Source organism: Gorilla gorilla, chromosome 10, assembly GCF_029281585.2.
Source record: "Gorilla gorilla gorilla isolate KB3781 chromosome 10, NHGRI_mGorGor1-v2.1_pri, whole genome shotgun sequence".
Lineage (NCBI taxonomy): Eukaryota > Metazoa > Chordata > Mammalia > Primates > Hominidae > Gorilla > Gorilla gorilla.
The window spans coordinates 68,494,953-68,521,974 of record NC_073234.2 but is presented as its reverse complement, the minus strand read 5'-3'; the positions used below and the strand labels follow the sequence as shown (position 1 = coordinate 68,521,974).

At 38.2% G+C, this 27,022-nt stretch overlaps 1 protein-coding gene across 9 annotated transcripts in view; it reads left to right on the top strand.

Moving 5' to 3' along the window:
* Positions 1–27,022, top strand: part of DNM1L (dynamin 1 like) — a 65,089-nt gene that overhangs the window by 6,396 nt on the left and 31,671 nt on the right. For 4 of the 9 annotated variants that reach the window (XM_019038666.4, XM_055357919.2, XM_019038663.4 and 1 more), the window contains exons 2-6: positions 15,781–15,928; positions 20,186–20,224; positions 21,725–21,771; positions 22,510–22,581; positions 25,292–25,378. In XM_019038666.4, the coding sequence (XP_018894211.1) occupies positions 15,781–15,928; positions 20,186–20,224; positions 21,725–21,771; positions 22,510–22,581; positions 25,292–25,378 (393 nt within the window). Of the gene's footprint in view, positions 1–15,780; positions 15,929–20,185; positions 20,225–21,724; positions 21,772–22,509; positions 22,582–25,291; positions 25,379–27,022 lie in introns of those variants that run through there. The other 5 variants (XM_019038661.3, XM_019038665.3, XM_019038667.4 and 2 more) reach the window with 2 other exon arrangements.

The window sequence follows — 27,022 nt, the reverse complement described above, 5'->3', positions numbered from 1 at the left end:
GTGCTGGGATTACAGGCGTGAGCTGCTGCGCCCAGCCGTGGCTGCACCATTTCACATCCCCTCCAGGGTTCAGGTTTCTGCACATCCTTATCAACACTTGTTGTTATCTTTTTTTTTTAAGCGCTAAATCATTCTGGAATTATTTGAAAAACAGCACTTTTTGACCCCTGTGCCATTTCCTTCTCTTATGGACAACTCTTTTCATAGTTTGATGTCCCTCTCTCTTTTTTTTTTCTCCATGAGCACTGCTGTCTACATTTTAGCATTTATTGACTGTAATTTAATTCCTTCTTATGCATTGTTTTCTTGTGTTCTTAGATAAATTTATGTTTTTCTCTTTTTTTTTGTATAGATTATGAGCTGCTGCTTTTTTTTAACTTAACAAAATTGAGGTGAAATTTGCAGAACATAAAATTAGCCTTTTTTTTTTTGAGATGGAGTTTTGCTCTTGTTGCCCGGGCTGGAATGCAATGGCGCGATCTCGGCTCACAGCAACCTCCACCTCCCGGGTTCAAGTGATTCTTCTGCCTCAGCCTCTCAAGTAGCTGGGATTACAAGCATGTGCCATGCCTGGCTAATTTTGCATTTTTAGTAGAGACAGGGTTTCTCCATGTTGGTCAGGCTGGTCTCAAACTCGTGACCTCAGGTGATCCGTCCACCTCGACCTCCCAAAGTGCTGGGATTACAGGTGTGAGCCACTGCGCCCAGCCAAAATTAGCCCTTTTATAAAATGTATAATTCAGTAGCATTTAGTGCATTCATAATGACATCTCTGTCTAGGTCCAAAACAATGTCATCACGAAAGAAAACTGTACTATTGAGCTGTCACTCCCTCTTCTTTCTTTTCCATTTGATGGCTGAGTAATATTCTGTTATATGTATAAACCACATTTGGTTTATTCAATCACCTATTGATGAGCAATTGGGTTGTTTCTGCCTTTTAGCTGTTGTGAATAGTGCTGCTGTGAACATTGGTGTACAAGTATTTGAGTACCTGTTATCAGTTATTTTGGTATATACCTAGGAGTAAAATTACTGGGTTCTATGGTCATTTTGTTTAACTTTTTGAGCAACCACCAAACTGTTTTCCACAGCAGCTACACCATTTTAAAATTCCCACCAGCAGTGTATGAAGGGTGCAGTTTTTCTGTATCTTTGTCAACATTTGTTATTATCTTTTTTTGATTATAGTCATCCTAATAGGTGTGAAGTGGTATTTCATTGTAGTTTTGTTTTGCATTTCCCTAATGACTAATGGTGTTGAACGTCTTTTCGTGTGTTTGTTGGGGTTGTCTTATTGTTGAGTTGTAAGAGTTCTTTTTTTTTTTTTTTTTTTTTTGAGATGGAGTCTCGCTCTGTTGCCCAGGTGGCCAGGATGGTCTTGAACTCCTGGCCTCAGGTGATCCGCCCGCCTTGGCCTCCCAACGTGCTGGCATTATAGTCATGAGCCACCACACCTGGCCTTGTCTTTTTGCTTCCTTGTTAGTGTCCTTCAATACACAAAAGGTTTTACTTTTGGTTAAGGCTAATTTATCTTTTTTTTCCTTTTATTGCTTATGATTATGGTGTCATATCTAAGGCATTGACAAATCCAAAGCCGTGAAGATTTTTTTTTATTTTTTAATGTTTTTTTCCCTAATTATTTTATAGTTTTGGCTTGTATATTTAGGCTTTTGATCCATTTTGAGTACATCTTCGTATGGTATGAGGTAGGGGTTCATTTCATTTTTTTTGCATGTGCTTCTCCAGTTGACCTAGTACCATTTGTTGGAGAGACTGTTCTTTCCCCATTGAATAGTCTTGGCATTGTTGAAAATCAGTTGAGCAAAGATTTTTTTGTTGTTGTTGTTGAGACAGGGTCTCACTCTGTCACCCAGGCTGGAGTGCAATGGTGCAGTCTTGGGTCACTACAGCCTCCACCTCCTGGGTTCAAGCGATTCTTCTGCCTCATTCTCCCAAGTAGCTGAGACTACAGGCACCTGCCATCACGCCGGGCTATTTTTTTTGGTACTTTTTTTTAGTAGATACGGGGTTTTGCCATGTTGGCCAGGCTGGTCTTGAACTCCTGACCTCAGGTGATCCATCCACCTCGGCCTCCCAAAGTGCTGGGAATACAGGCATGGGCCACCATGCCCGGCCAGCCAAAGATTTATTATATGGGTTTATTTCTGGATTCTCAGTTCTATTCTGCTTTGATTACTGTAGCTTTGGAGTATATTTAAAATTTGAGAAGTGTAACTTTACCAGCATTGTTTTTCTTTTTCAAAATTGTTTTGGTTGTTTGGGGTCCCTTGTCATTCAATATGAATTTTATTTTATATTATTTTATTTTGAGAGGTAGTCTTGCTCTGTCGCCCAGGCTGGAGTGCAGTGGCGTGATCTCGGCTCACTTGCAGCCTCTGCCTCCTGGGTTCAAGCGATCCAACCACCTCAGGCTGCAAGTAGCTGAGATTACAGGTGCCCACCACCATGCCTGGCTAATATTTGTTTTTTTAGTAGAGATGGGGTTTCACCATGTTGGCAAGATTGATCTCAAACTCCTAACCTCAGGTGATCTGCCCGCCTCGGCCTCCCAAAATGCTGGGATTACAGGCATGAGCCACTGTGCGGGCCCCATATGAATTTTAGATTTGGCTTCTCCATTTCTGTAAACAAGACAGTTGGGATTTTGATGGGGATTGTGCTGCCTCTATAGGTTGCTTCAGGTTTTATTGGCATCTTAACCATTTTAAGTTAGAATTTTTGATGGAGAGATTTTTTCTTTTAGCACTTTATCTTACTGCCTCTGGCTCCTATGGTTTCTTTTCTCTTTTCTTTCTTTGAAAACAAGTTTATTAAAGTAAAGGAATAAAAGAATGGCTACTCCATAGGCAGAGCTGCTGTGGCCCCTATGGTTTCTGATGAGAAATCTGTTGTATCTGTTGTTAGTCTTATTGAGGATCCCTTGTTCATGACTCTTAGCTTCTCTCTTGCTGCTTTTAACATTTGTCTTTGTCTTTCAACAGTTTGATTATAATTTATCTCAAAGTGTGTATTTCTTTGTGTTTATCCTGCTTTGAGTTCATCGAGCTTCTTGGATGTGTAGATTCATATCACTTTTTCATGCTTTTATGGAAGAAGTGGGGATTTTCACAGACGATACTTCTGCCTTATCAGATATCTGAATCTCTCACTCTTAGTGATCTAGAAAGCACTGGACCTATAGTTTTATAACCAAGAAAAAATTCCTTCCTAAGCACTGTTAGGTCTGCAGTATTTTAGAAAGTTTGGATTTTGGGTATTAAGTTCATATAAGAACAATCTTTTAAGCCAAGTGTGGTGGCCTGTGCCTGTAGTCCCTTTTACTTGGGAGACCTGGTGGCAAGGCTGCTTGAGCCCAGGAGGTTGAGGGCTGTAGTTCACTGTGATTGTGCTGTGAATAGCTGCTGCACTCCAGCCTAAGCAACATAGTGATACCTGGTCTCTTAAAAACAAAAAACACCCCACATATTAACTGTAAATTATGAAGTGGTTTAAACTTCATATTTATATTTTGTCATTAGGTAGAGGGTTTGACCTATATGGTAGAAACATTGTAGTTTAGCTATTTTATTTTATTTTTTTTTGAGACAGAGTTTTGCTCTTGTTGCCCAGGCTGGATTGCAATGGCGCGATTCTGGCTGACTGCAACCTCCGCCTCCTGAGTTCAACTGATTCTACTGTCTCAGCTTCCCGAGTAGCTGGGATTACAGGCATGCGCCACCACGCCTGGCTAATTTTGTATTTTTAGTAGAGACAAGGTTTCTCCATGTTAGTCAGTCTGGTCTCAGCCTCAGGTGATCTGCCTGCCTCGCCCTCCCAAAGTGCTGGGATTACAGGCATGAGCCACTGGGCCCGGCGTAGTTTAGCTGTTTTAAATACCATAAGATTAACATTTCTAAGGACACTCTTAGAAATATTTTATTTAAATAAGTGAAGCAAATATTAAGGAAACCTTCTGTAAATCTAAAATTATTTCAAAATAAAAAGTAAAATATTAAGAGACGTATATCTTTACTATATTAATATCAAAATAAAGAATTGAGAGGTCTGCCTTACACAATGAAAAATTAAAACTTAGAAGTTAAATAAGGGATCAGCTTTGGTTAATGTGGTATGAATGAACATTATTAACTCCTCAACCCCAACTGATGCTGATTATTAGGGAAGAGCTGAAAATACAACAAAACTTTTTCCGTGAAAGGCCACATTTCAAAATATAAATTCAAAACACTAAAAATCCCAATACAGTGCAGTTTGGAAGAAACTAAAACTAAAAGATGACACTGAGACCAGGCGTACAAATCTTTAGCTCCTAAATATAATACAGGTTATTGAATCAGCTTTGGGAGTTTGTGGAGAAAAAAATCTGAAGGCCTTGTAGTGCCATGGAGCCTGATTTTCAGAGCAAGCTAGCTGTGATTTTTGCCACTTTAGAACTCTTGTAGCTACTCGACCTCTTGGGAAGAACCCAGACATGGGATGTTTAAATCACCAGGTGGGGGAAAAAGCACTGATAGAACCAATTGTTGAAGAAGCCAGTACCATTTATAGTAGTGAATCTAGATGAGAGGTAAAACATTGGGAGCCCACAGATGTGTTTCATTTAGTCTGTGTGTGTTGACACATACAGTATTAAAAATAAATGAATTAGTTGCCAGTGTTTAAAAATTGGTAGATTTAGTTGAAAGGCCCAGATTTCTGGTTTTGCCTTAAAAAAATCAGAAAATCTGAAAACCCTTCACCCATATTCCCAGTGGATTTGAATAACGCCTGCTTTAGGTGGGTCAGTTAATATCTAGTTAGCCACAGCTCCTATTGCTCCCAGTTGCCTTCCCTGGTTGCCAGTTATCATCATATATGTGCTGTCTTTCTTTATAGTGTAAAATAAGCAATGAAATATTTCCTCCTTCTACATCTGCATCAAAAGTGGGAAAGTTGAAGACTACTGGGTTATAATTCATCCCTGTTACTTGTTACCTAATTATATCTGGGCAAGTTACGTAATTTTTCTAAAACTCAGCTAACTCATATATAAAGTGAGAATTAAATAGTAACCATCTCATAGAGTTGTTAGACTTAAATGAGGTAAATCACTTGGAATGGTAGTAGCAATGTAGTATGTTCGATTAATGTTAGCCATTACTACTGATTAAAATGGCTGTACATTTTAAGAAAAATGAGCATTTTGGGGCAGATGTATAGAAATATTCTTATTTTTCATGTACAAAATGTCAGGAGAATACAATCTGATGGCATTAAAAAAATCACTTTACTGAAGTATGGTTGACATTCTGATGTCATTTTGACCAAAGTCTGGATTGATTTATTCATTGCATGTGTGTGCAGTTGAGTTTGTAACTTCTGTATTAGTTTGCTAGGGCTGCCATAACAAAATGCCACAGACTGGGTAGCTTAAAAAGCAGAAGTTTATTTTCTCACAGTTCTGGAGGCTAGAAGTCCAAGATCAAAGTGTCAGCAGGTTTGGTTTCTTTTGAGGCCTTTTTCCTTGGCTCGTAGATGGCTGCCTTCTTGCTGTGTCCGTGTTGTCTCTGTGTCTAAATTTCCTCTTCTTGTAAGAATGTCAGTCTGTTTGGATTATGGGCCCAGCACCCCAATAGCCTTGTTTTTTTTAGATGGAGTCTCGCTCTGTCGCCAGGCTGGAGTGCAGAGGCGCGATCTTGGCTCACTGTAACCTCTGCCTCCCTGGTTCAAGCGATTCTCCTGCCTCAGCCTCCCAAGTAGCTGGGACTATAGGCACGTGCCACCATGCCCAGCTAATTTTTGTATTTTTAGTAGAGACGGGGTTGGGTTTTCACCATGTTGGCCAGGATGGTCTCAATCTTTTGACCTTGTGATCCACCTGCCTTGGCCTCCTGAAGTGCTGAGATTACAGGTATGAGCCACCGTGCCCGGCTGGACTTGTTTTAACTTAATCACCTCTTTAAAGGCCCTGTCTGCAAATGTAGTCGCATTCCCAGGTACTGGGGGTTAGGGCTTCAACATATCAATTTTGGGAAGACACAATTAAGTCTGTAACAACCTGTCCTAAAAAGGCAGATCAAAAACATATGTTATGGAATTTATTAGAGATAAGAGATTGAAGGTGAGAGCTAAGAGAGCCAAAAGCCTGATCATAGATGATTGGTTAAGAGCACTTGGAGCAGATGAGGAGAGAAACGATAATCCTAACAGATAAAAGACAAAAGTTCCCCAGAGCTGAAGTAGGACATCTTCAGGTCTCAATTGCTGCACATAAATATGGAGAGAAGAGACATACCCTGGTTAAATTTCTGAAATTAAAACAAAAGAATACTACAAGCTTCTAAATTGAAACAGGAGGGAGGAAAAAAAAAAGCTTTCTTAAACGGGAAAGAGAATCAGACTGGCATTAGACTTCCAATCTGTCACAGTAAATGTTACTGCATGGAGAAATGTTTAATAGAGTTCTTAGGGAAATTGTGATTATAAAATTCTGTATTCATTCATATTATAACCATTTTCTCTTTTTTTCTTTTTGGGTGGTGATATATATTTTAATTATTTAAAATTTTGCTCATTCCATTCTATAGAATAAGATTTACATTTAAGCAAAATTAATTAAAATCTAAGCAGAGAGATCAAGTTAAGCACAGGCTCCAGGAAGTCCTGCTGGGATCTCAGGAATAGAGACAACATGTTAAAAGTTTTAGTTTGAATGTATGGAATTTGTTTGTTTGTTTTGGTGCATTCTAGAGTCTCCAAGAGTCAGTCACCATGAGTACCCGTGAGGTAGATGATACTTACTTTAACAGCACCTAAACTGGGGTTTAGGAGCTATATTTTCCAAGAAGTGACTCAGTCTAATTCTGAAATGACCAAAGCAGTTCATATCATTTTATTCACATTTGAACTCCACTGGAGTCAGGGATGAAATGTCATCTTCTATTCCAAGAATGAAGTCTTCAGATAATGTCCAGGTGCTTCAGAACTAACTAGTCATCATAAGAACACAGAGTCCATAATTTCTCCAATGTATGGTTTTTTGTGGTTTCTAGAAGCATCAAATGAATCACAGTGCTACCAAACTCCACACAGAACTAGTCACAGTGTCCTTCCTATCCATCTTAACATTAGGCTCATTTTTACATTTCAGGTATTTGTACATTTTCATAGTATAATAGGGATATATCAGGTGGAAGTTCCACTCACTATCAGTCACAAAGTAGCTGTAATCTATATATATTTTTTTACACAGTCATGTGAAATTTATTTATATACACACATATAATCCCAGTTTGTTCAGTTATACTGCTATATAATGGTCCATTATAGGAATATATCCTGTTGAAATTTCTGTGTTCCCCAGTGTTTGCTATAGCTGTTTTTGTAAACAGTGGTACTGCGGATATTCATATAAATGTCTCATGTTTGAGAATTTCTCTAACGAATCAAGGAGTGGAATTGCCAGACTGTAGGGTATATTTATTGGATATTGCTATTGCTTCTCAGGATGGCTGTAATTTACATTCCCATCAACAGACTGAAGTTTATTTATATCTGTACTTTCTATAGTCACATTTTAAATTTATGGTACCTCATTGTGGTTTCTATTGCATCCTCCTGATTACTAGTGAGTGTGAACATCTTATCATGTTTCTTGGCTCTCTGAGGTTTTGTTTTGTGAGTTTTTGTTGATATCTCTGCACATTATTTTCTGTTAGGTATTTTTAAAAATTTGATTTGTGGGAGTTATTTATACATTTTGGTTACCAGTTACTTATGGATCACAAATGTTTTCCCTGAATTTTTTCTGTGAGGAAAAGAAGTTTTAATTTTATTGTGGTTGAATTATCTTTTCTTCTGTGGTTTTGTACATATTGTATGTTGTTTAAGAAGTCATTCTCCTTTATTTTGTTTTTTAACAGTTTTATTGAGATACACTCTATACCATAACATTCACCCATTTACAATGTGTAAGTCAGTGTTTTTTTAGCATATTTATAGAGTCGCACAACCATCACCTTAAACTTTTCTTTTTTCTTTTCTTTTTAAGACAGGGTCTCACTCTCTTGCCCAGGCTGGAGTGCAGTGGCATGACCATGGCTCACTGCAGCCTCAATCCCCTGGCTCAAGTGATCCATCTGTCTAAGCCTCCTGAGCAGCTGGTACTACAGGCATTTGCAACCTTGCCTGGCTAATTTTTTTATTTTTTGTAAAGATGAGGTTTCACCATGTTGCCCAGGATGGTCTTGAACTCCTTGGCCTCAAGTGATCTGCCTACCTTGGCCTCCCACATTGCTGGGGTTACAGGCATGTGCCACCTCGCCTGGCCTTTCCATCACCTTTAAACTAATTTTAGAATATACCATCATTCTAGAAAGAAACCTGGTATCCATTAGTAGTCACTCCCCATTCTTCTTCACTCTATCCCTAAACAGCCACATAATCTACTTCTAGCTATAGATTTGCCTATTTTGGACATTTCTCTTTTTTTGAGATGGAGTCTCGCCCTGTTGCCCAGGCTGGAGTGCAGTGACGCAGTCTTGGCTCACTACAACCTCTGCCTCCTGGGTTCAAGCAGTTCTGCTGCCTCAGCCTATCCTGAGTAGCTGGGACTACAGGCGCGTGCCACCTTGCCCGTATAATTTTTGTATTTTTAGTTGAGATGGGGTTTCACCATGTTGGCCAGGTTGGTCTCGAACTCCTGACCTTGTGATCCGCCCACCTTGGCCTCCCAAAGTGCTGGGATTATAGGCGTGAGCCACCGCGCCCGTCCATATTTTGGACATTTCATAGAAACAGGGTCAAATAATATGTGGTCTTTTGTGACTGACTAACTTTAACTTAGCAGAATAATGTTTTTAGATTCATCCATGTTGGAGCGTGCATCGGTACCTTATTCCTTTTTATGACTGAAGTATAAAATAACTTTTATAAGGCTAAACATTAGTCTTGATACTTCTAGTGGATTAAATATCCATATTAGGGATCCTGGGAAGATGACAGCAGTGGTAGAATAGTTTCCTAAATATCTGTATGACTTTCCCCTAAAACAGAACAAATAGGATAGGAAAACCAAAAACACATAGAAAACGTGTATGAGAAAATTAGTTGACTATGTTCCTCTACAGACGCTCAAATACCAGCAGATTGGGAACAAACCATTGTTATCCATACTGGAAGAAGCAGAAGGAAGCAGTGGAACATCTGATGGAGCGGAGAATTGTGAATAACCCAAAGGCAATCACTAGAAAGCTTTTTAAAGGGCCGATTTTAGAATACCAGCTGAAATGGGAATTTGGGAAGGGTATTGCACACATCGATAATGGGTGAGTGAAAGGGATCAGTTGTAAAGTCTGAAGGGACTAGCGCTCCTTCATGAAACTTTAAAAACTAACCAAAGCTCCCTTCCAGGCCCACTCCTCACAAGAAGAAGGAACCGGGGATACAATTGAGTATCCTCTGAAGAATACAGACCAAGGAAAGAGAAGGTCCAGATAAAAGCAGGGGAGGTAAACAGGGCCAAGATATCTCGGAAAGCAAGAAACTATATTTTTGAATACTGTATGAAAACAACAAGAGGGAGTTTTAGAGTATAAAGGCAGAGTAGCTATTCAGAGCCAAGCCTCTTTCAAAAGTCAACAGTATGAAATGATTGTTGTCAAATGTCATGCAAATTTTTGAAGAAAAACAAGACCCCTTAGACAAGGAAATGAAAGCACACCAGAAAGACATACTTAGAAAACAAACAAAAACTGTGAGATATTAAGACAAAAGGCAAGACAGAAGACACTACAATGATAAGACATTTCAAAAATTAATTTGCATAAGAAAAATTAAAAAATTAAGTGATAGTGAAGTATTATAAATAAAAGAAAATGGCTGGACATGGTGGCTCACACCTGTAATCCCAGCACTTTAGGAGGCTGAGGCAGGAGGATTCACTTGAGTCCAGGAATTTGAGACCAGCCCGGGCAATATGATGAAACCCTGTCTCTACAAAAAATAGGAAAATTAGCTGGATGTGATGGTGTATGCCTGTAGTCCCAGCTACTCGGGAGGGTGAGGTGGGAGGATCACCTGAGCCTGGGAAGGTTGAGGCTGCAGTGGACTGTGCTGGTGCCACTGCACACCAGCCTGGGCAACGGCGTGAGACCTTGTCTTGGATAAATTAAGTTAATGAATGAATGAAATGAAACAAAATTTATTTTAGAAATGAAGACAAATTAGAAGGAACACAAGAGCAAGTAAACGTAACAGATAATACCTTATGAGGGAAAGAAGCTGAAAAGGAGAAAGACATTAAAAATAAAGAGATGTAAAAAGAATTTTGTAGAAATTGACACGTTGGAAACAAGTAAAGAAAATCCAACATATGTATATTAGGTGTCCCCAAAGAAGAAAACTATAGCAAGGGAACAGAATGGGTACTAAAAATTACAATACAAGACAATTTTAATGAAATAAAAGTAGATGGGGAACTAAATTTTGGAAGAGTACAGCACATACCTAAGAAAGTGACACGGTAGACCAACACTGAGACATAGTCTAGAAAAATTATTGGACTTTAAAGGAAAAATAAAAATCCTCAGACATATAGGCAGAAGTCACAAAGTCTCTTACCTTTATAAGTAAAGGAAAATCAGGGCCAGGTGTGGTAGCCCATACCTGTAGTCCCAACACTTTTGGGAGGCTGAGGTGGGGGTATTGCTTGAGCCCAGGAGTTTGAGACCAGCCTGGGCAATATAGTGAGACCCCGTCTACACACACACACAAACACACACAATATAGTGAGAACCTGTCTACACACACATGCATGCACACGCTGGGTGTGGTGGTGTGAGCTTGTAGTCCAAGTTACTTGGAAGGCTGAGAGGAGAATCTATTGAGCCCAGGAATTGGAGGCTGCAGTGAGCTGTGATTGCACCACTGCACTCCAGCCTGGGCAACAGAGCTAGACAGTGTCTCTAAAAAAAAAAAGGAAAATAATCAGATTACTGTCTTTTTTTTTTTTTTTTTAAAGACAGTTTTGTTCTTGTTGTCCAGGCTGGAGTGCAATGGCGCGATCTCGGCTCACTGGAACCTCCGCCTCCCGGGTTCAAGTGATTATCCTACCTCAGCCTCCTGAGTAGCTGGGATTACAGGCATCTGCCACCACGCCCGGCTAATTTTTGTATTTTTAGTAGAGATGGGGTTTCACCATGTTGGCCAGGCTGGTCTCAAACTCCTGACCTCAAGTGATCCGCCCACCTTGGCGTCCCAAAGTGCTGGGATTACAGGCGTGAGCCACCACTCCCGGGCTGGTGTACACTTTCTTATCTTAAATATGGAATTTCTTTGTCTCCTTTCTCCTATGACAGTAGAGAGGCCAAGGTGGGCGGATCACTTTGAGGTCAGGAGTTTGAGACCAGCCTGGCCAACATAGTGAAACCCCGTCTCTACTAAAAATACAAAAATTAGCCAGGTGTGGTGGCATGTACCTGTAATCCCAGCTACTTGGGAGGCTGAGGCAAGAGAGTCGCTTGAACCAGTGAGATGGAGGCTGCAGTGAGCCACGCTTATGCCATTGCACTCCAGCCTAGGTGATAGAGCGAGACTCTCTAAAAAAAATAAAAAATAAAAGTCACAAACAATATGCTAGAATTTGAAGAATATTTTTCCCATTAGCCCTTCCTGGGGAATCTACTAGAGAATGGGCGTCAGAATCAGAATGACTAGAGACACATTAAAGACTGGTGATTTGTATTACACGTAACTAAGACCAAATGAGGGTTTGAAAGAAGATATGATCTGTACAGGGGTGGGAAGGAGAATGGAGGGATTATATGCAAAACATTTAAAAAGCTACTTTCAGTAATAATGGTGGTGGTGGTAGTACTGGTGTTATTATTTTGAGAATCTGTGTGTAACATGAAATAAAAAGCAAACAAGTAATTGTGTTATTCTAATTCTGTCACAAACTGTCATTGATAACCACAGCTCTTGGTGTGGAAGAAAGAAGACAGAGATGACTGATTAGAGGAATGTATGTTTATGTTAGGGGTGGGTGAGGGTTGCAAGTGTTGGTAACTGAAATAGAGAAAAAAGCTAATGTTTCAACTCAAGGAGTTTTTTTAAAGAACAGATAAACCCTCCTTTCACCAGGAGAAAAAAAAATCCCAGGAAGAAGAAATTAGCAATATTAAAAAAAATCAATTACAAAGCAAAATCAGCAAAATATTTGGCCAATAAAATCAATTTAATAGTCATTTGGAAAGTCTCATAAAAAAAGAATGTAAAATATTAGAAATAAGAAAAATGAACATTCTAAGAATATTATGAGTAGTTATGCCTATAAATTTGAAAATCAGAATTCGATTTTTTTTATGGACACATTTTATCAGACATATAAAGAACAGGAAATGTCTATATGTTGTTAAAATTATTTCAGAGTATAGTATCAGAGTACAGGAATGAAATGATGGAAAGCACCCTGTTTTACTTAATGAGAGGGGCTACCCTGGATATCACAACTGCAGTTTCGCAGACATGTCTTATATTCTTCAATTTAACTCTCCAGATCCATTCAGCATTTGTGTTTTCCATCATAGGGGACCTTTCTGGACAACATGAATGAGCCCCTATGTCCTCTGTCTTCTGATTTGGATGTGGAAATGAGGAGCCCTGGCAGGGAATTGGAGGAAAGAGGAGAAAAAAAGTCCCGGTCTTGATTCCCCCATCTCATACATTCTGTATGTAGGAGCCTTGGGCTGGCTGGCTGTGTCACTCTTAGTCCTCCTGGTCCTTCCTTTTAGGCTTCGGGATGATGAGAGCTGCTCTCTTGTTACTAGCCTGGGTTACTGCAGTATCCCTTGTGATTTCCTATAAGCCTCACCCACAGCTTTGTAAATAGTCCCTATGTAAATAAACCCTCTTTAAATTAATCTAATTTGAGTGGGCCATCTGCTTCCTGCAGACCCTGTCTGACATAACTGATGAAATTAGGACTTTTGCATTTGTAGAAAATAAATTTTTAAAGTACAAGTTTTGACTAAGAAAAAAATAGAGTACAGAATATACTGTATAGAAAAATAACAGTTTATTGCAAACTTAAGAAAAATGGAAAATTTAGAAATTTTTAAAATGTATAATAGAGGTTTATATAGTACTTGATTATTTATCCCATTAGCTGTTAGTATTGATATTTTTGATTATTTAGTAATTGGATATTGGTATTGTATGTATGTTAAATTTCCTGAATGTAAGTGGTGTGGTGGCTGGCTCCTGGAATCCTAGCTACTCGGGAGGCAGAGGTGGCCTGAGGATCTCTTGAGGCCAGAAGTTAGAGGCTGCAGTGAGCTATGATCACGCCATTGCACTCCAGCCTGAATGGCAGAATGAGACCCCATCTCTTAAAAAAAAAAAAATCCTGAATGTGATCATTGTATTGTGGTTCTATAGAAGAATGGCCTTGTTCTTAGGAGATGCATGCCACAATGTTTAGAGTGGAGTATCATGCTTTCTGTAACTAACTCTCAAATGGGACAGCAAAAGGAAAAAAGTCTTTGTGTGTACATGTAAGGAGAGAGAGACATAAAGTAAATGTGTCAAAATGTTAATAAGTGGTGAATTATGTTAAGATATATGAGTATTCACTGTTACCATTCTTGCAACTTTTTTTGTGGCATTGAAAATTTCAGAATAAAAAGTTGGAAAATATTTAAAACAACGAAAATTGAAATACTTATTATGGATAAAGAACTTTATTATAAACTAATAAGAAATATATAAAATGCTAGCCTTTGAATGAGCAGATCACTAAAGGAGAAATACAGAAAGCCATTAAACAAAAGGATGCTTGACCTTCATAATAAAGGAATGTAAATTTAAATGAGCTGTCGGTATCCATCTATCAAAGTAGCAAAGATTCAAAAAAGAATGCTTTGGGAGGCTGAGGCGGGCGGATCACTTGAGGTCAGGAGTTTGAAACCAGCCTGGCCCACATGGTGAAACCCTGTCTCTACTAAAAATACAAAACCGCTGGGCGTGGCGTCACACGCCTGTAATCTCAGCTACTTGGGAGGCTGAGGCAGGAGAACTGCTTGAACCTGGGAGGTAGAGGTTGCAGAGAGCCAAGATGGTGCCACTGCACTCCAGCAGCCTGGGCGACAGAGCAAGACTCCCATCTCAAAAAAAAAAAAAAAAGCAATGATGCTTAATACTGATGGAGCTGTAGCAAATTGAACAAACTGGTAACTCTTGGAAGTATAGCTTGATGCCTTCTTCTTTGCAGTCTGGCAGTATCTATGAATGCTTAAAATCTGTATGCTCGTTAATAACGGCAATTTAACTTAAATGAACTAAATATAGTGAGGTAATAAGATAAGTGAGTAAGGTTATATGTATAAGCACATTCATTGCAGCATTGTTAAAAACAGCAAAACCCAAAAACCATCTAAATGCTCATCAGTTTGGGTTTGGTTTTATACATAGTAGAATACTGTTTTAGCTATTTCTTTTTTTTGAGAAGGAGTCTCGCTCTATGCCCAGGCTGGAGTGCAGTGGTGCAACCTCGGCTCACTGCAACCTCCACCTCCTGGGTTCAAGTGATTCTCCTGCCTCAGCCTCCGGAGTAGCTGGGATTACAGGCGCGCGCCACCACACCCAGCTAATTTTTGTATTTTTAGTAGAGACAGGGTTTTGCCATGTTGGCTAGGCTGGTCTCGAACTCTTGACCTCAGATGATCTGCCCGCCTCAGCCTCTCAAAGTGCTGGGATTAACACAGAAGTAGTTAATGTATTGATATGGAACAATATCCCTGATTATTACATTAAAAATAAAAGCAGGTTAGGCCAGGAGCAGTGGTTCATGCCTGTAATCCCAGCACTTGGCAGACTGAGGTGGGAGGATTGCTTGAGCCCAGGAGTTTGAGACAAGCCTGGGCAACATGGCAAAGCCCCACCTTTACAAAATACAAAAATTAGCCAGGTATAGTAGCTCATGCCTGTAGTCTCAGCTACTGGGAAGGCTGATGTGGGAGGATCACCGGATCCTGGGGAGGTCAAGGCTGCAATAAGCTGTGATCACACCACTGCACTCTAGCCTGGGTAATAGAGTGACACACTGTAATAATAATAATTAATAAAAATAGAAAGTTAGAGAAAAAGATATGCATTACTGTCCCATTTACAGTAAAATAACTACATATTGTAGGCATGATTTTATATATACCAATATTGTGTAGGTTTTGAAACCTGGTTGGTGGAGTATCAAAACAGGTGGGATAATTATGGGAAAACAGGGCTGTTATTTTCTGGTTCCGGCTTAAAAACAAATAGATCATGTAATAGGAAATAAAATTATCTTTCATTTAAAAAGTCTGTGGCCGGGCATGGTGGCTTATACCTGTAATCCCAGCACTGGGAGGCTGAGGCAGGTGGATCACCTGAGGTCGGGAGTTCGAGACCAGCCTAATCAACATGGAGAAACCCCGTCTCTACTAAAAATACAAAAAATTAGCCGGGCGTGGTGGCACACGCCTGTAATCCCAGCTACTCGGGAGGTTGAGGCAGGAGAATCGCTTGAACCCGGGAGGTGGAGGTTGCGGTGAGCCTAGATTGTGCCATTGCACTCCAGCCTAGCCAACAAGAGCGAAACTCCGTCTCAAAAAAAAAAAATAGTCCCTGCACTAATTTTTCCTTTAAAATAATTCTGTATGCTGGTTTGTTAATATAGTTTATTGAATTAACAAAAAATGTGTTAAGAAACTCATTTTGCTCTTTTATATATTCTGTTTTCAGAGCAGCGGAAAGAGCTCAGTGCTAGAAAGCCTGGTGGGGAGGGACCTGCTTCCCAGAGGTACTGGAATTGTCACCCGGAGACCTCTCATTCTGCAACTGGTCCATGTTTCACAAGAAGATAAACGAAAAACAACAGGAGAAGAAAATGGTAAATTTCAGATTTGAGATAAGAATTATTTTACAGCTCTTCATTTTTGATCCATTCTTAAAAAGATATGAATTGATTAGATAATTAGAAATTAGTGACTGTAGCATAATTAGAAGTCCTGTGAGAAGTAGTATGCATCTTTCTTAATGTAAAAAAAGAGTAGTTTTTGTTTTGTTTTGTTTTTGAGACGGGAGTCTTACTCTGTCGCCCAGGCTGGAGTGCAGTGGTATGATCTTGGCTCACTGCAACCTCCACCTACTGGGCTCAAGCAATTCTCCTGCCTCAACCTGCCAAGTAGCTGGGATTACAGGCGCCCACCACCACGCCCAGCTAATTTTTGTATTTTTAGAAGAGACAGGGTTTCACTTTGTTGGCCAGGCTGGTCTCGAACTCCTGACCTCAAGCCATCTGCCTGCCTTGGCCTCCCAAAGTGCTGATCACGAGGCGGGTGGATCACGAGGTCAGAAGTTCGAGACCAGCCTGGCCAATATGGTGAAACCCTGTCTCTGCTAAAAATACAAAAATTAGCCAGATTTGGTGGCACTTGCCTGTAGTCCCAGCTACTCAGGAGGCTGAGGCAGAAGAATCACTTGAACCCAGGAGGCAGAGGTTGCAGTGAGCTGAGATCACGCCACTGCACTCCAGCCTAGGCGACAGAGTGAGACGCCGTCTCAAAAAAAAAAAAATAATAATAATAAGAAGAAAATAGGCATTGTCCTTTATAACCGTTCTTTTTTGATTAAATTGAAAATATATTAGGGAATGCTGTGTCTATCAGCAGATTTTAAATTGCTTATCAAATATGTATCCTATGTTAATTATATTAATGAGGTTTGAAATGTTGAATGAGAGTAACGTATTTAATCTTCCTATTTAGATCAGTATTTGGCTCAGACTTTCTTATTTATAGAACTCTGTAACATAGCTCTAATTATTAAATTACTTTTGCAGCAGAGTACCATATCTGTTACTTATCTGCAGAGATCTGTTTTCAATGCAGTTTTATTCTACTTCTTATTCTGATTTAAGATGGGATGATAGTTTTGACAAAATTAAACTTATTTTAATTTGTGTCTGATTTTTTCATTTACTGTAGGAGCTGTTGGTGGTGATGACTTGAATTTTTTTTTTTTAATGGGGAAAAAAAACCTCATGAGCATCTGCTATGACTCTAGAATGTTAGTCACTGAAGCAAATTAGTGTAGTTGTAGATGTTGCAAGTAATATTTTCAGATAGACTGCCAGTGGCTATGTGGGAGCCTTTTAATTACATTAGGTAGCTTCTGGGTATGTTATTCATCCCTTTGCATTTCTCTAATACTTATTGAAATTCTGAACCTTGAATTTAATCATGTTGGAGTAGTCTGGGGTTCACCTTCAAATGTATAGAATAACACTTATAAAATTTCATCCCCACTAACTGATTTCATCAAATTTACCAAACACCTGAAACTAAGACCTTAAGACACTATATGATATTAGGTCTCTCTCTCTCTCTTTTTTTTTTTTTAACTTTTCATTTTCTTCTGTCACCTTGAGAGGGCCCATGATATTCTGTCTCTCAGAAACTATTTGAATTGTGGGCAGTGTTTCCTTAGATAAAATTGTGCTTGTTAGAAAAGGGTGTACCTTTCAGCTATCGTAGTGTCAGCTGTTTGGTATCTCTTTGTTTTTATGTCCCCTATGTTTTGTTGATGTCTCCTCTTAGTGGTTGGTCAGTAAATCTGCCTACCTACTGTTTTTTTCCAAGCTTAGTGCTGATTTTGTATATATATTTGCTTAAAATGACAACTCAACTACCCCAAACACAATATAGATTATATAAATTTGAGTACTAGATTTCATGTGTTTTATTCTAGCATAGACAGTTCGTTAGTTTTTCAACAAAGCTTCTTTATCCTTAGAATAAACAATTCTAGCATATCATAAATCATTCTAACCCAGAGGAAATTAGAAACCATGAAGCAGATAAACAATATAGTTAGCTAGAAGGGTGTGACCTACCTGACAGCCTGATAATAAGAGAGGAGAAAGGGAGGAAAACATAAACTTTAAAAAAAAAAAAAAAAAAGAAATTAGTTACTAACATTTTGTGTAGGGATTTTAGCCAGTGAAGGCTTAGTTACATGACAAAGACCTAGGTTACCAATACTAGATTCAGAGTAGTACATTCTAAGATGACATGGAGAAGTATAATCCATTTTAGATGTAGCTTCATCAAAACTGGCTAAAGTAAAATATTTTAGTGTTTAATAGGTATAATTCAATCATCAGGAAATTTATTTAGCATAGGATTCTTCATTCTGTCAACTGTGGGATAACTGAGGTGTCAGTATGTAGATTTATGGTCATTTCAGCTTGCCCCCTACTTCTGCCCATGTAAAAGAATTTTCTGTTAAATTTTTATTAAAAACAATACTAAACTATGTTTTAGAGTAGAGTGGTGGTTCAGTTTGAACAGAACTCCACGGTTATCTTTCATATATTTGTAAGAAATAAATCAAGCTTTCCTCAGCTTTCCTTTGAGACAAAATCCAAAAGTAGCATGCTGATTAAAGGCCAAAACTGTGCTATATATGATACTTCTGAACAGTGTCAGTAGAAATTTGAAAAAAAATGTGAAAAAAAAAAGAATTTATTTTGGGGAGAAAAGTTGTTGAACTAAAGCAAAAGTTTTTTGTTTTCTTTTTAAAAAATGCAAACATAGGCCGGGCGCAGTGGCTCACGCCTGTAATACTAGCACTTTGGGAGGCCGAGGCGGGTGGATCACCTGAGGTCAGGAGTTCGAGACCAGCCTGGCCAACATGGTGAAACGTCGTCTCTACTAAAAATACAAAAAATAAGCTAGGCGTGGTGGCGGGTGCCTGTAATCCCAGCTAATCAGGAGGCTGAGGCAGGAGAATCGCTTGAACCTGGGAGGCGGAGGTTGCAGTGAGCCGAGATCGAGCCATTGCACTCCAGCCTGGGCAACAGAGCAAGACTCCGTCTGAAAAAAAAAAAAATGCAAACATACATGTTTCATAGAATAATGCTTAAAATCTTGGTATAATTTGAAATTTTACCCCCATTTCATTAAGTAACCTATTTGTAAAAGCAATCAGTTGCCCCCCAAAAAGCAGTAAAATTACACATTAGAATTAAAGGAAAAAGATAGGATTAATTTTTCTGCATAGGGTGCTGTGATACACGTAGTAGTCTCCCTTTGGATTGAGTCCACGAAGGTCAAGAGTTAATTTTCTGGCAGTGTTCTATTAAATCCAATATATGTTTCAAATAAAATACCCTTATACAGTCCAGTCTTAGCTAATGGGGCAAATGCTTGCATATACTTACCAACTTTTAAGGTTTTGAAAGATGTATTTAGTATATTTTGTAGATTTTTTAAAATCAGGCAATTTATCTTTTCCCGTAGTAGGTTATCAGATATCTCAGGCAAAGTTTTTTTTTTTTTTTAAGGCAGAGTCTTGCTCTGTTGCCCAGGCTGGTGTGCAGTGGCACAATGATCTTAGCTCACTGAAACCTCCTGGGTTCAAGCAATTCTTCTGCCTCAGCCTCCTGAGTAGCTGGGATTACAGGCGTGTGCCACTACGCCCAGCTAATTTTTGTATTTTTAGTAGAGACGGGGTTTTGCCATGTTGGCCAGGCTGGTCTCGAACTCCTGACCTCAGGTGATCTGTCTGCCTTGGCTTCTCAAAGTGCTGGGATTAGAAGTGTGAGCCCCACACTCGGCCCAAATCTTTGAATAGTGAATTAATTGTGCTTCATTTGTGTCAGAATTAGAAATAATGGTCACATAACTTTTTTATTAATTTTAAAAATTTAATTTTTATTTTTTAGACTAGTCAAGTGCAGTAGTGAGAAGGCGGGAAAGAGTAGAACAAGGACTTCCATCTGTAACTGACTGAACAGTCAATTGAGATAACTACCTTCAGACAAGCCAGATATAACTAATTATATTGGAAAGGTTGTTTCCTAAAAATGTTAAAAATAAGTTATGGCAAGCAATATGCTTTGTTTCTATGACTTAAAAATATTATATACATCCCTCTAATTCTAGTTGTATTTTGCACTGCGCAGTGGGATTCTTAATTTTTCTTCTTAGCCACTAACTTTACTTTCGTCAGTAAATTCTGAATGATTGAATGCTATGTGCATTTGAAATGTGATCAGGTTTCTGCACATTTGAATTTTTAATAAGGTTTAAAATTTTAGGGATAAGCACTAAACTTATTCTGTGCTGTTTCTCTTTAACTACAGACCCTGCTACATGGAAAAACTCAAGACACCTTTCTAAAGGTTTCCTTTATCCATTTGCTTTTGACCCTTTTTTTCTCTTATGCCTGCATGTGTGCTTATGTACTATTACAGGCTGTGTGTATTTTTTTTTCTTCCATTTTTATTTGCCCATCCACATTGATTGCAGGTTTTAGTGGTTCTTGTTTTTTTTTGGCATTGCATCAAAATGCAAGCTTTTTTGGTGGTGAATGTAATTTATTTTATTTTTATTTTTGAAGACATGCTTGTGAAGCCAAGCCTTTTTAAATATAATAAGATAAATTAGAAACAGCTCTTTGGTATGTAGTACTTGCATTTTGTGAGTTCTGTTCACCTAGATTACTCCAGTCCTCCAATGAGACTTCTTGGAAGAAGGTACTAAGCTACAAGTAGGTGAGCATTTTATCTGCAAAAAGGATCCGGTTTTATTTACCTTTATTCCACCAAAGGACTGACTCACTCTTCTGTTTGTCTGAATATCTTATGATCATTTTTATTTAGACTTCAGGAGGCTGATATGCATTATTCAATACACTTATTAAGATATTTTAACCTTCTTTAAATTTGACAAAAGCAAAACAGCTGTGTTTGGAGGAGATAAAGTTAGATTATCTTTCCACAATTCAACAGTTCTAGTTTTTCTGGGAAAAACAGACTATATCTTGCTCTCCAAGTTTTAGACGACTTCACACAGTGCAACAGTGAATCTATTTTCCTTCTTTCAGCAAGTACAAGAGGAACAGACCTATGACTGGAAACTAATGGAGAGTGGCAACTCCTTACGCTGCATATACCAGGGTTCTTGTTTTTCCTTTTCTTCCATTTTATTTCTTTCCTGCCTCCAGTTCCAAGGGAAAGCAGTCTTGACCCTGGGGGAAAATCACCTTGAAAGTGTGTATAAATTACAAAGCAGCTAGCTCTATAATAATGAGAGCGCTCTTTAAAGGAACAGCAAGTTGTGGCTCTACAGGTAACCAACAGGAAACCAAATTTTTAAAAAGAACTGAAGAATTAGCTGTTTCATTGACACATTGTAAAATTTTTCCTTGAGTCATATGTGTAAATCTGTTACATACGTTTTTTGCACTACTCAGTGGGATTCTTAATTTTTCTTCTTAGCTACTAACTTTACTTTCGTCAGAAAACTGCTTTTATATGTAAGATTTTCAAAACTAAAGAATATTCCTTTTACTGTAATATAACTACACAAAAAAATATGAAGAGAAATAAACAATTTTATTTGCAAAATCTAGATTTCAACTAGTGGGAAGACCTGTGAGCAGCTCTGCCTGAAGTTGGTCATGTTTTTGAAATACACCATGCAATTTTTAAAATATAATTTAGCAGAAAATACAATTTTAGAAAAATATAATTTAGCAGACCTTAAAATACTTGTTAACTTGTACTTAATGGCAAAATTAAATACAAGTTAGTAAGTGTTTTATTATGTTGCCTTTTTGAATTCCTAAAGATAAAAAGTAGTTTCCATAGTTTCCAATAAATGAGTTTTTCTTTTTCCAGGGGTGGAAGCAGAAGAATGGGGTAAATTTCTTCACACCAAAAATAAGGTAATCACACATGCATATAATGAAGAAATAATGTTGAAAATAATATTTTGTATGAATACTTGATAATTTAGTTTCTAATCATTGGCAATTACGTTATTTTAAAGTAACTATAACTATTCCTTATAAAATAAATCTTAGTAACGTTTCTAACCACAATTGTTTATTGGAAAACACTTGAAATTGAGGCCGATTTTCTCTGTGATTTGGTGATTCTTAATTGTTGTGGGATCAGGAAGCTTTGAAAAGTTCATAATGGCCAGGCATAGTGGCTCATGCAAGTAATCCCAGTACTTAGGGAGGCTAAAGTGGGTGGATCACTTGAGCCCAGGAGTTTGAGTCCAGCATGGGCAATATAGGGGGACCCTGTCTCTATAAAAACTGAAAAAAATTAGCCCCGCGTGGTGGCATGCACCTGTAGTCCTAGTTACTTGGAAGGCTGAGGCGGGAGGATGGCTTGAGGATGTGAGGTTGAGGCTGCAGTGAGCCGTGATTGTGCCACTGCACTCCAGTCTGGGTGACAGAGTCAGACCCTCTCTCAAAGAAAAAAAAAATCCAAACAGAAAAAAACTCATAAAAAAACTATGAATCCTTAGCTCAGAAAATATGTATACATTAGAATTTTATTTATTCTCTGAAGCAAATACATAGACATCCTTGAAGTATATGGACTCCCCCTCCAGCTTAAGAACTTTTGATCTTATTTTGAATATTATGCTTTTTTATTTCAAAAACTTTTAGCTTTACACGGATTTTGATGAAATTCGACAAGAAATTGAAAATGAAACAGAAAGAATTTCAGGAAATAATAAGGTAGGCATCTTTTTAGAGCTAGAAGGCATAAGCATCAGTAAATATATAATTGAGGTATTCTGTACATAATATGTGAAGGGCATTGTAAATTCATACTCTTGATCTTAGCCAAAAGGCTGAGAAGAGATGGACATTGTAAATTCATAATGGACTTTGAAACAAATGGAGTATTTTCACAGATATATAGAACTTTGCTTAAAATCCCTTTTCTTTGAACTTAAAGCTTTCATATAAATCAAATATTATTTAGATGTTTATTCTTGTTCCTGTCATGTACATGCCACATTATTATATAATTCTACTTAGTATTGCTACAATAAGTTATCTTTTTCTGATGGATTGATTGTACTCTAACTCAGGAAGCATTGTATCACTTGTATATATATCTTTTGAGGAGTTCTTTTTCTTACCTGTGTATGGCTAGATTTGCTTATGAAAGCAAAGAGAGACAAATTGGGAATTTTTTTTTTCTTTTTTTTAGTGAAAATGAAAATAATACATTAGCAACTGGTTTTCTTATTTTCTGAGATTGTGAGAATGTAAAGTAAGTTATGTATCTAAGATACTGTTAATCTTGACACTAGGTACTATCACTGCCTTGCCTGAATCCTGCTGTCTTCTGTCTTTTCTCTTCTTTATTCCTATTATTTTTCTCTTTATATTTCAAGAGATATATATTATCTCTTGAGATTTTTATTTCCCTTCCTTTTTGTTCTTAGCTCCATTCTTATATTATCCAGAGGCACATTTAATCCCACAAGTGGGCCCTAGCCTAGTACTAATATTTGACAAATATTGAATCCTTGTATCTGCCAGTTACTATGCTAAAAGATTATTTCCTGACAGAAAGGCATTTTTAGAGTCATGTTAACCTTTATGACTGTTCAGGATATTTGTTGCTGTTACAGTGACTGACTGAGCTTTGTTCATTGTTGAACTCTAGGCTGGTTACCTTTGAGCTACTGCTACTGTTGCCATACTTTCCTGAATTTCTAGTAACCATGTTGTATAGAAGGGGTTGAAAAAGTGGCAGAAACTAGATTAGCTTATCGTCATTCCTCTAATTATATGAGGGATATTTTTGGCTTTTGGAATGTTATTGATCATAACATCAGTCTGAATTCTCTCTCCTACAGTCCCCATTTACTTAGTGAACTCAGCAATTGGTGGTAATTTTACACAGTACCAGAATTTAGAGTGTTGTGGTGATTCAGAAATGTTTTTAGTTACACTAAACTGAATGTCATTAAAGATTGAGTCTATACCTACAAGATGTTTAATTTATGTTGAGGATATAATTTACTTACCTAGCAGCTTTTCATCCACAGTGTCTAAAAGATGAAAAGTCCCCCAACCCCAAATCTATGAAACATCTCTTCTTTCCCAAATCACGTATGTAATGAAGTAAATGATATTTTGATCTTATATAATTTTTATGTCAAAATATGTAAATGACTGCATATGCCTAACATATAGCCCTGAAGGATTTAAAATGTCTGTGAGTTCAGAGTTGCAAAGGCACTGGGCAGAGCTTTGTATTGGACTGATAGGGGAATGCCATGGCAATAAAGATCCTGAGAAATACACAACCTAAGTAGGTATGCCAGATAGTGACATTTGTTGGCTTTGGAACACTGGAGTATTTATAATGGAAAAATAGCACAGAGTAATCTAAAATAGCAAATATAATTGTATAGGGAACGTGGAGTAAAGGATATTAAAAACTTGCTGGGAAATCAGAATTTTCAGTGGGTTAATGAGGGAAAACATAAGGTGGTTAAACAGATGAAGAGAGGATATATTAAAGGCTAAAGAAGGGCATGTACAAAGACAGGGTATAAACATCTCATAAGTGTCTTCTTACGTGTAGTTGATTCAATCCTAATACTTGTAGAGGGCCAGTGGTGAAGAGGAGGGAGCCTACGCAGTATTCTTAGTCTGCAGGAGAGAAAATACACGTATCTCTCACTATCCAAATTCTTACTAGAGATTAAAGAGTTAGATAAACTTCTTGAGGAATCTCTTACTGTACACATTCTTGCCACTTGATATTCAAAGATCAGGAACCAGGCTGATTTGGACAACTTGTTATCTATGCCTTACCCTCTGAACTCGGAACCTCATAAATTTGGATAGTGAGGAATACATTATTCTTTTATTCAGCACTAAATCTATTAAACATATTTAAGGAATGGCATATGCCAGCCTGGGCAACATTGTAATACCCGGTCTCTACAAAATATAAAAAAGAAATTATCTGGACATGGTGGTGCACACCTTGTAGTCCCAGCTACTCAGGAGGCTAAGGCAAGAGGATTGCTTGAGCCCAGGATTTTGAGGCTGCAGTGAGCCATGATTGCACCACTGCACTCCAGCCTGTGTGACAGAGTGAGACCTTGTCTCAAAAAAAAAAAAAAAAAAAAAAAAACAAAGGAAAAGTTTATGTTTATAATCAAGAGAAAAGAATGTAAAATAATACATGGTATATAATACATGTACATATAATATGATACAGGGATAGAGGTAGGATTATAAGCTGTTAATATGGCTGACTTCCCATGTGTTTCATCAGGTTTTGATTGTTAAAAAAAAAGTTTTAGGAATCATGATTTAATTCATTTTTAAAAGCATTAATGTCTATGTACTTGAAATGAAGTTTATTACTTCATAGTTCATTGAAATTTTAATACATTTTAAAATTTATTTCTAGGGAGTAAGCCCTGAACCAATTCATCTTAAGATTTTTTCACCCAACGTTGTCAATTTGACACTTGTGGATTTGCCAGGAATGACCAAGGTAAGGAAGGAATAGTTGTAGATTTGGTCAGGTTGTTTTCACTTCATTGACATCCCATATGAGAATAATCAGCTTCTTTTTGCAATCACTTTGATCTGTTAGCAGCATTTGATAACGTTGAGCCCTCCTTTCTCCTTGAAACACTTTCTTTACTTGGCTTCCAGGATACCACACTCTACAGGTTTATCTCCAGTCTCACTGGCCACTCCTTTTCAGTCTCTTTTGCTGTTTCTTCTCATCTCCCCAATGTCTAAACAGTAAGTGCCCCAGAGCTCAGTTTATGGAACTCTTGTTTTCTCTAGGTACACTTTCCCTTTGATGATTTCATCAGATTTTATGGCTTTAACTACGTAAGGCTCTGTATATTGACGGCATTCAAATATCTCCAGACTTGTATATCTAGTTGCTATTCGACATATACACTTAAATGTCTAATAGACATTTCAAACTCTAATACCGAATTCCTGACCTGTTCCTCAACTAGATTTGGTCCTTCTATAGTCTTCCCCCATCGCAATAAATGGCAACTCATGCCATTTATTGGCAACTCATAAAAAAGCTGAGTCGATTTTTAATTATGAGTTCCTTGCCCATCTCTGTTTGGCGTGGTGGCTTATCCTGTAATCCCAGCACTTTGGGAGATCAAGGTGGGAGGAATTCTTTGAGCCCAGGAGTTTGAGACCAGCCTGGGCAACATAGGAAGACCACGTCTCTACAAAAAATACAAAAATTAGTCGGGCATGGCGGTGCATGCATGTAGTCCCAGCTGAGGCAAGAGGATTGCTTGAGCCTAGGAATTTGAGGCTACAGTGAGCTATGATTGCATCACTGCACTCCAACCTGGCCAACAGAGTGAGACCCTGTCTCTAAATAAATAAATAAATGGCAACTCCATTCTACCAATTGCTTAGCCAGAGTTTGTAGTCATCCTTGACACTAATTTATCCCACATCCCACTTCCTGCCAGCAAATCCTCTTGGCTCTTCCTACCTTTACAGTGTATCCAGAACTCAATCGTGTTTTATAAATTCATATTTACTGTCCTGATCTAGCCACTATCATGCTACCTGGATTACTGCACAATAATAAATAATAGGTCGTCCTCGTGATCTCATCTTAGTAGACAGTGATACGATTAAAGTGAAAATTCGATTGTGTCATTTCTTGGCTCAAAACCTCTCCAGTTCCTTGTCATTCCTTGACTTAAAACCTCTCCCATTTCACTAAAAGCCCAAGTTATTACAGAGGTCTAAAATATCTACTTGTTACGTCCCTATTCTTCTCCTAACTCCTCTTGCTTCAGCCTCCTGCCCTTATTGTCCACTCTCTTTGGAATGTTCTTCCCCCGGATGTCTGTATGTTATCTCTCCCTTATTGGCTTAATTTCTGCTCCTTCTCTTAAGTGTCAGTTGTCTCAGTGAAGTTTCCCTGATTACTCTATTTAAAAACATAATCCAATTTAAAACATTAAAATCATAATCCTAATGGCCAGGTGCAGTGGCTTATGCTTGTAGTTCTAGCACTTTGGGAGGCTGAGGCAGGAGGATCATTTGAGCCCAGGAGTTCGAAGATACAGTGAGCTATGATCGCACCACTGCACTCCAGCCTATGTGATAGAGTGAGACCCTGTCTCAAAAAAAAAAG